The following is a 14,405-nucleotide window of genomic DNA, read 5'->3' on the forward strand; positions in this document are numbered from 1 at the left end:
ATATCATATAGCATATCATCATATCATATCATATCATCACTACCACATACCTGGAGTGGTGAGGTGGTAACTCTGAGGGTAAATAGTGTGTCATCAATGGTTAATCTCCCTCCTAATCACGATTTCCTAATACTGAGGGAGTAGCCAGGAATAGAAAGAACACTGGGCTTTCACTTAGGGACCTTGCATTATGGTTTTTCTCCACCACTGGCTGGCTCTAGGACCTCCTCCTCTGGGCCTCAGTTTCCCCATTGGTGAATGAGCAGGTTGGGCTAAATGATCCCCAAGACTCCTTTCAGCTACAACATTCTGCTCTCTTAAAATTAAGGTTTTTTCTGGGAGTTTTTATTCTCTCCAAGCCTTCCTCAGTTGCTCGACAGGCATGTGTGTTCTCTCCCTGTCCCCCTCCCCTCACACAGATATAGTGGCAGTGCAGTTACCCAAAAGCCTGTAATTAACCCAGATAGAAATGACAAGGTTGCCACAATATGCAGACACTTTGCAGCAGGGAGGAGAAAAGATGTCCGTCTATTTAGCACAACAAAAGGAGAAAAAATGAAGTAATTAATCGGGGGATGGATCATTTCTATTGGCCTGTGCAGCCAACTTTGTAAACAAGAAAACCGATTATTCATGGAGAAGTCATCAGTCCTAGTAGATGGAAGAGAAAGACAGAGCATAGCCAGGCAGACCAGAAAACTCCTGTCTTGGTACTTAAAGAATGAAATCCATTTACATTCTAGGCAGGCCCACAAGAAAGGCTTCCCAGCCTTGAGGCTGCATGGTCTTCTGTGTGGAATCTCTGCAGCCTGACCAGCCCAAGGAGAGGGAGGAGGAACCGTGGTGCTCTGGGGGGCTCTGCCCGCTCACAGGCCCTTGAGTGTCTTCCACCCCCCTGCTGGCTCATCACAAACACATGGGCCCCAAGAGCAGGGCCTTGAAACCCACAAAGTGCTGGCCAGTCTCTCATAATTATGACAGTCATTAATAATTATTGAGGGCTAACTGTTACAAGTCGGATGTTAATATTGTTGATATTATTTTATCAGTGAGGAAACTGACACTTAGAAGTGAAGTAACTCGCCCAAGGTAATACAATTTGAAAGCTTTGTAGTTCACGCATCTCCACCTTGGTGAAGCCTCTTCCGACCCCTTGTCCCAGTGCCTTCCCCAGAGAAAATAAAACAGAACAAAAGTGATCAGAATCTCCTTCATTTCACCACAGTCCTCTCAGATTTCCTGTGGCACTCCTCATGGTGTTTATTCATTCCCGCACCTCCCCATCAAGCAAAGGTCCTTCTCAGGGGCATGTCACCCCTGAGCAGTTCACAGCTTGGTAGGGGGATGTCTGTCACTTGTAATTCCAAACCTAGGATAGAAACCATCATCCCCCATGTACATTTTTAAAACGTGCCTTGGTCCCAGTCCTAGCCACCCCCTGAATTAGTATTTCCAGGAGTGAGGCCAAGCAGGTGTACATGGGGAAAACTCTTCAGGTGACTCATACACATCGCTGGCTAAGTGCTGATCTAGTGGAGTGGTTCTCAGACTTTGGTTTGTAGCATTATCATCCAAGGTGCTCGTCAAAAATAAGGATAGATGCTCAGGCGCCACTTGAGATATTCTGAAGCAGCTACCTGGGGTTGCATTTTAACAACTTCCCAGGTGATTCTCACACACATAAAAGAGTGACAAATACAGATCTGGAACAATCTTTTTATTTGACAGATAGGAAAACAAATGCAGAGATGCTCGGTGGCCTGCCCCAGGTCACACAGCTGGGTTGGGGAGAGAGTTAGTGGGTGGGACAGTCTAGCAAATGGAGGAGATCATGTTGAGTCATCATTCTGACTTCTCAATGTGCCTGCTTTAGAAATTAAATTCATAATAAAAAATAAAAAAATAAAATAGAATAAAAAGATTTTTAAAAAGAAATTAAATTCACCGCTATTCTCTATGCAAACCCATAGGATTCTTTTTAGAGTCTATACTTTTGCAATGATCAATGAAACTAAAATAATAAGGATAAAACAGGATGATTATCTTGAAAGAAAAAAAAAATTGTTACCGAAGGGGATTTGATTATTATAATTACCGGTCTTTGGAAGTAGGTTCATTTCATTAATTCAGTGTTGATATTTAAAAAGATCCTCGTTACCACTACCTCTAGAGTTTAACACTACCAGAAGAATGAACAGTTTTAGTGAACAGCGATGGTGATAGATAAAAATCTCCTGCGGCAGCAAGATGGGAAGTCCTGAGCCCGAGAGGATCTGAAAGCCTAGATTCTAGTCCCTGCTTTGAACAAGTCACTCAAAGCCTCTGAGCCTCCGTCTCTTCATCTTTAAAAGGGGAACAAATGTTGTGGGAGAATCTAATCAAATCATGCAAGGGGTGCCTGTCAACTCACAAGACTCCACGAATGTGTGGGTCCTTATCATCTCTAATGCTGGACTTTCTGCTTTGGTTTCTCTGCTCCCAGGCATTACAGTGGACAAGTTTGGGCTGATTTACTTCGTGGATGGCACCATGATCAGACGCATTGATCAGAATGGGATCATCTCCACCCTGCTGGGCTCCAATGATCTCACATCAGCCCGGCCCCTCAGCTGTGATTCTGTCATGGATATTTCTCAGGTACAGAGAAGGCTTCATCTGCTAGAGCCCTAGGTCTGCACCCTCACCATCTCATCTGCCAGCCAGCCAGCCTACTGGCCATCATCTTTGCACTGAACAAGCCTTTTAAGGGCACCCATGTGGTGCTGGGCTTATGATGAGCACCAAGGACTCACAGATGAGTAAAACACAGCCCTGTGCTCTGGGAGGTCACCATCAGGGGCAACACATGTGGCCGTAGTGGTATCTCAGGGGACAGTGAAGAGATCTGTCCAAGGAAACTTCAAAGGCAGCAGAGCAGGATAGACAGAGCTTTACACACTGTGAATTTAAATCCATAGCCACCTGAACTTCCTCTGTGGTAATCCTTATAGGCACTTGTACATTGTCTGTTTCCTTTCTAGACTGTAAGCTACATAAGGACAGGAATTCTGTCACTCCTTTCCTCTACTGTACCCAGGGTGCCTGGTACACAGTAAGAGCACAGCCCATATTTGTTGATTGATCGATAGATTAAATCCTAGCTTTGCCACTCACTGGCTTAGTGACTTTAGGCAGGTTTCCGAAGTCTTTTGAGTCTTGTTTTTTCTATCTGTAAAATGGAAAGAATTCACTTCAGCCTGGCAGGATTGCCTTGAGAATACATGAAGCAATGTATGCAAGGCTCTGGCACTGCTTGGCACTTCAAAGGTGAGAAATAAACAGAAGTTCTAGAATCCACTCTCATGAAGGAGGTGACATTTGCCAGGCTTTGAAGATCGAATAGGGGTTTACTGGGCAGCTAGGAAGAAAAGGAGTCACTTCATGCAAAGGAGACAGCATGTACAAAGGCCCTAGGATGTTAATGAGCCTGGCACATTCAAAGAACATTGGAAAATTAAATGCCAGAGCATCAGGTGCTTGAAAGGAAGTGGCAGGAGTTGAAACAGAAAGCACGGTTTGGGGCCAGTTAGGGAAGGACCTTGCCATACCACGCCAGAGTTTGGACCTTAGCAGGTGGACTCCAGGAACCTAGTATAGAACCTAGAACCAAGGGAGACACAAGTGACTGGCCATCCAGCATGTCCTTAGTACATCCTATGCAAGGGGTATGTCCTTTACCGCTAGATCCTTTGGCAGGGTCTGGCCTGTGCCAAATCCATGAACATCATCTTGCCAACATTACCAAAACTCGAGAAATGAGAAGTCTTGAATTACATCAAATTGTGAATTGATTTCAGCTCCAGCAACACTTAGCTTTTAAACCTCCTCCCTTCTAAAGGAGCCAGCACATAAAGGCTCTTTGCCCTGTGGCACCTGCTCCCAGCTTCACTGGTCATGCCTCTATCACTGATACATATCACTGAGCCTCTTCTCAAAGCACCACAGCTGCTGGCGGTCCCAGCACCCATGTCGCACCCCTGTCAAATGCTGGTACGGTTTCCCTCTGTGCCAACTAATGTGATTGTTATGCTCCAGAATGGAATCTGTTCTCTGCGGCTCGTCTTTGCAATCTGGCAGGCTTCCCCTTGCTGGCTGGAGAGCTCCCTGCTCCAATCTGTGAGCAAGCTTGAATTACCCATCAGGAAGCTGCCACAGTGTAAGGATGTGCACACAAGTATTTTCAGTTCTCAAAATGGGCTCTCAACCAGCCAGCACAGGGTGCCGAAAATTTTCAATCCACACATAGGAAAACTGTTCAACTTTAGATAGAGGTACTGCCAAGCAGTCAGATCAAAAGCTTGGAAGACAACGGGCATATAGTGGAGAGGGGAAAAAAAACAAACCCACATTTAGATTCAGAAATCCTGGACTGAAATCTCTGTATACCCCGGCGCTCAGTACCTTCGTCTAAATCTAAGCAAGGGACTTTTATTTACCACACTCGCTGACAGGCATATATTTTTACACACACACATGGGCAGGAGGTACTGCTTTTGTTCTCAGAGCATCTTCTGTTACGAACACCTGGCTACTTTGCTGTACCATGGGGAGCAGGGAGGTAAGCCAGAGAGAGGACACAGCTCCGAGGCAAGAGTGTAGAGGGAAGAACTGGGAACGGGGGCCAGTGCCTCAGGGAGGAGTCAAAGACCAGGCCCAAAAAGAAACTAGAGGAAGGCATAGAATAAAGGAGAGAAGATGTCGCAGGCTGTTGAAAACGGGAGATTAGTCGTCAGGTCAGCAGGGTGTGTCCACCACAGACAGAGTAGAACTCTATAACCCTGTTGTCAGGGGCCAAAATGAGAACTTACTATGTGCCAGCTTCTCTGTTAGAAATGGGGATACAGAGATGACTGTGACTTCTCTTTTCTTATTTGTCATCATAATCCCACGGTGTAGATATTATCTACACCATTTTATAGATGAGGAAACTCAGGCGTGGTGAAAGAAAATGCATTTATAAATGCAGAGCCCTGTAGTAAGTTCCATCAGAGATGTGGAAATGAGTTTTTTTGTGAAATCACATACACAAATTGCCTAGCACGGTGCCTGGCAGCTAGTAATGGGATGTAAATGTGAGTTCCCTTTGTAACCTACAAAGAACTTCCTTGTCCACAGTCTCATTTGATCCTCACATCTAGCCTACGTAACATTTATTTCTCCCTTTCACATGAGGCAAGAGAAAGAAGTTCAGTGTTTAAGAAGCTTGAGTGAGAAGACACATCTAGTAACTGTGGGACTGGAGTAGGAGGTAACCAGTCCCTTGCTCACTCTGTGCCGTTTGCTGGCCCTTCATTCGTTCATTCTTGGCAATCTATTTTTGTAAGCAAATCACTGCAACGAGGCAGTCAACTCAAAGTGCTTTAATAAAAGCACAGAATTATGCTCCGGAGGACAGGGAGAGGGAGCGTCACTCCACACAAGGACCTCAGAATGTGGGAGCTGGAGGGCCTCAGAAGTTATAAAGTCTCATATCTCCATTTTGGTGATGGGAAATTAAGCCTCAGCATGATCATCACTAATGCAGAAGTGACATCTGGGAGGCTTAGGTAGTTGGTCTGCTCCGCTGTCACCATGCAGGCAGCATGACAGAGTGAAGACCAACTCGAGGAGCAGTGCCCCTCCTGCTCTCCCAGGCACCTCTGTGCACATGGCACTAGGGGAGCACGTAGGAAAGGACTTGCTGTTTATTTTCTCCTCTCTTTCCTCTCCCCTCTCCCTCTACTGGCTTTCTCTCTCCCCTCCCACCCATCCATGGGGAGCCATCTTTTCATCATAATGACAGGCAGGAAGGTCTCTGCAAGCAGGTCCCTAAGGTGCCACAGGACTAGAGGGCATAAAATATTTAGCGGCCAGTGTTGACAAGAAATGGGTTTTAGGAAATTGAAAATTCCCCTGTCACTTTAGAGCAAACTGTGTTCTTGATGCGGCGGAAAGCTGCCCGGATGCTGTGCTTCAGAGAGCACTGGGGAGTGGGGCAGCCCCCCTGGCCAGCAGCTCTGGCGAGCCTGCAGGCTCCCTTGCTCTGTGGGGACAGAGGGACAGGGCTGGGAGGGAGGAAACAAGAAGGCTCAGGAAGCAGGACCTGAGCACCTGGCTCTGAAGAACTGAGAGAGGGTCTAACCCGTCCTGAGAATGGCCCTGAGCTGAAGGGGACAGAATGGAGGTGGACTCATGTCCTAAGTATATAATTTGTTAGGGTTTCTCTTTACATTGGTAAACCATCATACATACATTGTAGAAAATAGTAAAAGTTAAAAACAAAGAAGAACATTAAAATCACCTTTAATCCCACTATGGTTAACATTTTGATATATATCGCTCAAGCTTTTAATCTCTCTAGCCATAATCTTAGTGTATTTTTTCCCCAATTGGTATAACACTGTGCTTACAGTTCTGTAACCTGTACTTTCTACTTAATGCATAGCAAACGTTTTCCATATCATTAAATATCAATCCAGAACATCACTTTTAATGACTACAACACACAGTATTCTACCTTATGGGGAAACTAAATTTATGACAATTTATTTAACCAATTCTTGGTTGTTGGGCATATGAGTTGGTTCCCTTTTATCACCATTATTAAAAATAGCTATGGTAAGCACTCATGTAGACAATAGTGTACAAGAGCACATTCCTGGAAGAGAAACTTCTTATCTAAAGGTACCAACTTGTTTATTAAGCCCCAAATTGGATTGAATGTCAAGTTTGTTGGGGGCTCAGGAACCCTAAGGCAATGAGTCTTTAGGTGAGATACAAGAACTAGCAGGAAGAAACACCAGTCAGCACTTCCAGTCCACGTCAGTGTGGCTAGACCTCTTAGGCACACAATTGGCAAAGGGCATCCCTTAGTGCCAGCACCTCCCAGTGTGATATAGCCTACGCTCCAGCCTCCACGTCCACTGAAAAAAACATTCCTCATCTCAGACCCTGCCAGCTGCAATCCCCTGGGTTTGAAAGGCTCACTGTGATCACTGCAAGTTTCCCAGCCTGGCCCACAGGAGGCTCAGCATGAGGCCCAGAACCTCTGAACCCCTGGTTCCCATTGCCGGCTTCATTAATCCCTTCCAGGAGGACCTGTTCTCTGAGCTCCTAGAAACCATTATATACAGCAGAGCTTCATAAACTTCAGTGTGCACAGAAATTGCCAGGGGACTCTGCTTAAATGCAGATACTGATTCAGTAGGTTTGTGGTGAGGCCTGTCACTCTGCATTTCTGACAAGCTCCCAGGGGATGCCGATACTGATGGTCTGATTATCACACTTGAAGGAGCGTGGATCCGGGTGTGACTCCTAGCCGCACATTAGAACACCCAGGAAGCTTTTTGAAATAATGCCAATGCCCATGCCCCACACCCACTGATCTGATGTAACTGACCCAGGGTGGGATTTGAGCACCAGTGTTTTCTAAAATCTCCACAGATAATTTGACTGTGGGGCCAGGATCAACTTAGATAATTTGATTTGAGAATCACTGGCCTAGAACTTGTCAGACAGAGGCCACGGTTATTTTGTCTTTATTCCCCAGCGCCTAGCAATGTATTAATCCATGAACTCAAAGAATTGAGAAATCATCTTTCATACGTGTATCATATCAATCATTCATGAATGTCTTTCCTCAGCCTCCAGACTGCGTCCACCTTTCCCTCTCAACCCCATAACACCATCTACCCTTGTTTGAGCACTGATTGTGGGTCAAGCACTCTGCACTATTGTCATTTCTGTTTTCCAGAGGTGGATATTGAGGTTCAGAGAGGCAAAGGAACTTGCCCAAGGTCACAAGTGGTGAAGCCAGGATCTGAACCCAGGCCTGTCTGACTCCAAAGTTTAGCCTCTTGCCTACTCTTCTATTGTTGTTGTTGTTATCTCTTTCTTTATGTTTTCTTAGTCTAGTGGAGACCCTCAGATGTCTCAGGGGAAACAATTTCGTGGTTTCACTCTGATTAGGGGGCTTGACAGGCTGCATGAGGATCAGGCTAGACCGTACATAAAGGCGCACTTTTGACACTCTTACGGGCTCCATGGGGTGTGGGATGATTAGTAGTGTGCATCTTTCCAGTCTTTTGAGTGTTGGTGTCTCCATTGTCAGGTTCGGCTGGAGTGGCCCACAGACTTAGCCATCAACCCAATGGACAACTCTCTCTATGTCCTGGACAACAATGTGGTCCTGCAAATCTCAGAAAACCACCAGGTGCGCATTGTCGCTGGGAGGCCCATGCACTGCCAGGTCCCTGGCATCGACCACTTCCTGCTGAGCAAGGTGGCCATCCACGCAACCCTGGAGTCAGCCACCGCTTTGGCTGTTTCACACAATGGGGTCCTATATATTGCTGAGACTGATGAGAAGAAGATTAATCGCATCAGGCAGGTCACCACTAGCGGAGAGATTTCACTAGTTGCTGGGGCCCCCAGTGGCTGTGACTGTAAAAATGATGCCAACTGTGACTGTTTCTCTGGAGATGATGGTTATGCCAAGGATGCAAAGCTGAATACCCCATCTTCCTTGGCTGTATGTGCTGATGGGGAACTCTACGTGGCCGACCTTGGGAATATCAGAATTCGGTTTATCCGAAAGAACAAGCCTTTCCTCAACACCCAGAATATGTATGAGCTGTCCTCACCGATCGACCAGGAGCTCTACCTGTTTGATACCAGCGGCAAGCATCTGTACACCCAGAGCCTGCCCACAGGAGACTACCTATACAACTTCACCTACACTGGGGACGGCGATGTCACTCTCATCACAGACAACAACGGCAACATGGTAAATGTCCGCCGAGACTCTACTGGGATGCCCCTCTGGCTGGTAGTGCCAGATGGCCAGGTATACTGGGTGACCATGGGCACCAACAGTGCACTCAAAAGTGTGACCACACAAGGACATGAGTTGGCCATGATGACATACCATGGCAACTCTGGCCTTCTGGCAACCAAAAGCAATGAAAATGGATGGACAACATTTTATGAGTAAGTATCATTTGATGGTTTTGTTTTATTAGGTGTATTACAAGATTAGAAGTGAATTGATAGAATGTTAATTTGGGGATGTCTTTCATTTTAATTCAGGATTTGGGATGTAAATCTTTGCCTATAATATCTTCTGCGTGGTCATATTCCTAATTTCTCCTAGGAAGGAAATAGTGTAGCAGAGGAGGCATGAGCTTTGGAGTCAGAGGAGGTGGGTTTCAATCCCAGCTCTACCATTAACTTAATCTCTTTAGGCCTCAGTTTCCACATCTGTAAACTGAATACAGTGGATACCTGCCCAGCATTTCACAGGGAGATGATGTAGATGAAATGTCCTTGATAAAGTGCTAGCATCTTCTTATAACCACTCTCCAGAAATTTGGCAAAGGGAAAAGGAACAGTTCCATGTGGATGAATTTTCCACATAATTGAAGCACATCTCCACAAACATTTTTTTCACTTTAACCAATTCAGATGGAACTTCCTTTTTTGTTTGTTTGTTTGTTTTTCAGCATGTAATCTAATGCTTTCCTTTTTTTTTTTTTTAACTTTTTACTATGAAAAGTTTAATACATATACAATAAATCTGGCTACAGCAATCAACAATTCACAGCCATGAGATGGAACTTCTTATGAAGAACCTTACGTACCTTCCTTCTCAAACACATAATGAAACCTTTCTTCTTATGAGTCGGGGTCACTCATAAGGAACAACAGCCATTCATATTATGCTGTACTATGAAGACATCTTCCAGGAAGTGGAGAAATGAGGACACAGAACCCCTCACCCCTGCCTGAAGTGATTAAGACTGTTCTTTTATTAGCACCCGTATCGAATGGGTAGAGCTTCCCTGTCTCTCCTTCAGGTACACAATCATGTCACTATTTGTTTCAGTCATAGGCCCACGTCAAGTAGCTCATTTCCCTGCTCTTCACCCAGTATGGGACTTCTTAAGTGATGTGGTCAGACAGCCAGAAGTTCAGCTGATTACATTCCTAGCCAAAATTAAGTATATAGACAGACAGACAGACAGACAGACAGACAGACAGACAGACAGACAGACAGACAGACAGATAGATAGATAGATAGATAGATAGATAGATAGATAGATAGATAGATATGAGGTATTCCTCTATGAGATATTTTAATGAATGGACTTTGAAACATCTCTTTTTCTCCTTAGATATTTTTTAAGCTTCTTTTTAAGCTTTTAGCCATGGTCCAGACAACTGAAACTGCTGAATGTGTCACACTTAGACAAGTATGCAGGAGATGGGGAAGGCACCAACCTTGCTGAGTATCAGCTATGGGCCAGGAACTACATCATTGCACTTAATCCTCACAACAGCTCTGGAGGATGGGTGATATTATCCATGTTACAGAAGGAGAAACTGAGGTCGAGGAGAGGCTCATTTGCCCACTGTTGTATAGTGAGAACATGGCAGAACAGGGATCACAACCCGAGTCTGTCTGACGCAAGAGCTCATACTCTTTCAGCTGTGCCCTGCTGCCCTCCCACCTCCTCGATTAAGTTTGTTAATCCCAAATGAACTTGAATTCTAGAATACTCAATTTTTTTCAAGCTTGAGCAAGCACTGGTTTCTTACAATCCTAAAATCCAAAGGAAAATTGATCTGTAATGGATTTTTAAATATAATTTGTACAAAAAAGTCACAACAACTTGTATGAAGTTCACTGGCTAAATTCCTGTCTCCAAACAAGGACCTTGTTAATAATAAAGAAAATACAAAGATCCAGGGAAACAGCAATTACCTTGATTAACTCATTGAAATGGAAATATGCTAAATAATTCAATTTTCCCCATTGCCCAGTGGAAATGCCTTATACATTATTTAGCCAATACAGGGGTTTCTTTGTCAGAGCAAGTCTGTGCACTCAATTAGTTCTCAAGGTCATTTCCTCACATCCCAAACTGAATGCTTGCACATCATTGCAACAGTTACTCTCCACCCCCTTGAAATCTAAAACTTTCCTACACCTCTACCAGGAAGGATCCTTCTCTGTCTTTCCTTGATGAAATATACAGCCATAGGCCATGTTTTTGAAGAAGGGAAAGTTATTACAATCACGTTTTATGAAATGGCATCTGAATCCACCTCATAACAGTACTCAGAAGGAGTGTTGATCCTTGGTGACATAAACCAGAGTAGAAGATAAAATCCCTAAAATAGAAAGAGAGAGAGAAAGAAACAAACAAACAACAATCATAATAATATGTTGAACTTTTAGAAGGAGAGAACAGAACTATAGTTACTAGAGGTGAAAAGGGGGAGGGGGAGAGGAGAGGGAGGGGGTTTAAAGAGAAATTGGGTAACAGACACAAAGAATGATTACATATTGTAATCATTCTTGATGAATAAGCTAACTGTCCTGATTTGACCATCACACATTTTACACAACTACTGATAGTCAACTTTGTACCCCACTAAAATGTATAATCAATTATGCTTCAATAGAAAACAAATTGAGGGGGGAAAAAAAAGGGAAACTCACTTTTTTTGAGGTCCTACTATGTGCCAGGCTCTTTCCCATTCAATCTTGACAGCAAGACTAAGACAGAAAAACACACAGGGTGTGTATATACCAGAGCCATGTTCTTTCAACTGCACTGGCTAGGTTCACCTATGTTCTTTGTGACTTATCTGTATAATAGGCATTAAAATAGCATCTATCTATTTCAAAGGGATAGCCTGAGGTTCAAAATTTCAATGAAAAAAAATTTCAATGAGATAAAATATGGAAAGCTCAATGTCTGACTCATCCTAATACTCAAATGATTGCTGCTGTTGTTATTATTTCAAGCAATATTAGTGGCAGTACCAGTAATTGCAGAATGTTGTTTGGGCATGAACTGTATTACCCAGGAGCAGTTGCAAATAAACTAATCAAAGGAGCAGACAAAAGTTTTAATTGAGGTAAGGAGGAATCTGAGGTCAGGTGAGAGGAGGAAAATCAAGTGTCAAGTTTGAGATCAAGATATGAACTAGGAAAGCATTCAGGTCCCTGAGAATATCCAAAATGGGCTGGAAAATGGTTCTCAGAGTGAGCCAAAGCAAAATGATTCTGTGAGACTAACAGCGAGGTGCAGATAGCATTTCTCACTGATGTTTGCCACGTGACTCGGGCAGGCTGGCGGGCTTCCACATCAGGCCTCAACCAGACAGAAATAATCCCTGCCCTACCCCATTTCTGGGCCATTATGAGGATCAAAAAACTAAATAAATACTGAAAATGAAAATACTTTGCAAACTACGAAGTTCTCTAGAAGTAAGGGTGTGGTGTTATTTATCATTGTGGTATTTCTTAAGCATTTGGACAGATTTTGCCCATGAACCGTTGCTCTAGTGGATTTTCTACTATTAGCTCTATGAAGCAGCTTAGTGGATTCCAATCCAAATGTTCTAATATAAAAAAAAAAAAAAAATCAGCCCAGGCTTGCCTGTGACATGGGCTATTACTGAAACAAGTTTTAAGGTGGCTTTATCGATCCTCTTAACAGATTAAATAATACATCTAACATAAACATCACATAGCTCAGAGCACCTTAACTAAAAGAGCCCGCAGTTCTGGGGAATTGAAGTTACTTTCCTTCCCTCAGCCCACAGGTCAGCTGGAAGGAAACCTCAAAGGAGTCTATAGTGCAGTCTTCATCTGCAGTATGTGGCATCATTACTTTCAGACTTGGCTCCTGGTCAGATGACATTTGGTGACTAGAAAAGAGGTCTGATGAGCAGGAGGCAGGTTCCAAAATTGACTTGCTTGGTGGGCATGAGCCACCAGCTTCCCTAAGTTTCACAGGGCAAGTATCTCCGGCTTCTGTCCTGTGACAGCTCCTTTTATAATTATGCTCACTGTAACTACTGTGAGACCCTTACTAATTTATCTCTGTATCAAGCTTAGGGCTTGAAACTTAGCAGGTAGGTGCTCAGTAAATATTTTATGAATGAAATGTAAACTCAGCAGGGAAGGGAGATAAAGAAGGGGAAAAAAACATGCTGTAGTGAGAAGAATGCTGGCCTCAAACCCCAGCTGCAGCACTGTCGGCGCTCCCGGCAGGACACGGAGCTCAACTCACATGGTTCCAATGAAGAGACTTGGCTTCCGGTTTTTGCTTGGGAATATAAGAGCTGGAGAGAGAGTCATTCCCAACCTTACAGTGAAAATAAGCCAGACGAAAGGCGAATTCATAAGTTTTCCTTGAACTCCTTCCTCTGAAGTCACGGGGCAACCAACTGACCCGTATCCAAGGAGAGACAGACTTCTGCAGAAAGAGGCAGATATAAGCACTAGCTTACCTGGGGTAGACACAACCAGACACTGGGAAGAAGAGTTCAGCCAGGGTGGTCAGCAAATGGGTAAAGTCTAAGTGTGGACTGGCAAGAGAGTGTGAAGCCCTTTAAGGCTACAGAAATTGGGGGAGTTCATACCTTCTTCAGGATTTTTCTCCACAAACCCCACCAAGAATTTTCCCACAAAAAAGAGTGGAAAAAGGTTGAAGAAAGTGTCTCTTTTGGTAGACCTGGGGGAGGAGCACCCACACGCTTCTCACCTTTTCTCCCAGAAGGAACAAAAGCCTTAATCTGTGAAGAAAAGGGCAGCTAGCACTGTCCTACTTAGGCACTAGTGAAAACCCACTCAGCTGACTGAGAGAAGAAAATGGAAAAAAAAAAAAAAAAAGAAAAAGAAACAACAAAAGAAAAACCTACTGCTGGGAGCAGAGCAGGAATATGTAGTGAGTCCAGCACTACAGACTAAAAAGAGGCAGGAGCACTGAAGAGGCCACACTCCCGAGGCTCAGGGACACGTTGGTACCTAAACTGAGACTACAAAGCTCAAAGCAACAACGAAGAGCAGAGTATGCGGGGAGAGGGATAAAAAAGGGGCAAAAGTATGGAAAGAGACCCTCTCAGATGCAGCACAGAAGGAGACCCTAAAGCTGAGGGTGGAGTAGACACTGAGGGAAAAAACACCCTCCAGCAAACCAGTTGCACGCCCTAAACACAGGAATTGCTAGAGGAATATAAACCCTATGATGCACTGAGTTAACCATAGAAACAACATACTTCAAAGCCAGCCCAAATCCTGACTAAATTAACTCAAACCCCCTCACTAAAGTCCCAGCAGAAGGAAACTCATACCCGTTTCCAGGCATAAGCCTATTCTCTCAGTCTCTGCTGGGCTCCATAGGATACCACACTTGCAAGTGAACACGCAGAAGGGCAAGGGAAAGCAGCACATTCCCAAGAGACAGAGGAATCATCAGAACCATATTCAGATATGACACAGATTTTCAAACTATCTCTCAGGGAATTTAAAATAACTATAATTATAATAAAGGCTGTAATGGAAAAGGTGAGCATGTGCAAGATCAGATGGA

The 14,405-nt window shown here is 44.2% G+C and overlaps 1 protein-coding gene across 1 annotated transcript in view; it reads left to right on the forward strand.

Moving 5' to 3' along the window:
- The window catches only part of TENM4 (teneurin transmembrane protein 4), a 403,492-nt gene that overhangs the window by 354,182 nt on the left and 34,905 nt on the right, over nucleotides 1–14,405 (forward strand). Inside the window, 2 exon segments of the mRNA XM_063092724.1 lie at nucleotides 2,483–2,637; nucleotides 8,129–9,006. Coding sequence (XP_062948794.1) covers nucleotides 2,483–2,637; nucleotides 8,129–9,006 — 1,033 coding nt within the window.

The sequence above is a fragment of the Cynocephalus volans genome, chromosome 4, assembly GCF_027409185.1.
Source record: "Cynocephalus volans isolate mCynVol1 chromosome 4, mCynVol1.pri, whole genome shotgun sequence".
In the NCBI taxonomy this organism is placed as follows: domain Eukaryota; kingdom Metazoa; phylum Chordata; class Mammalia; order Dermoptera; family Cynocephalidae; genus Cynocephalus; species Cynocephalus volans.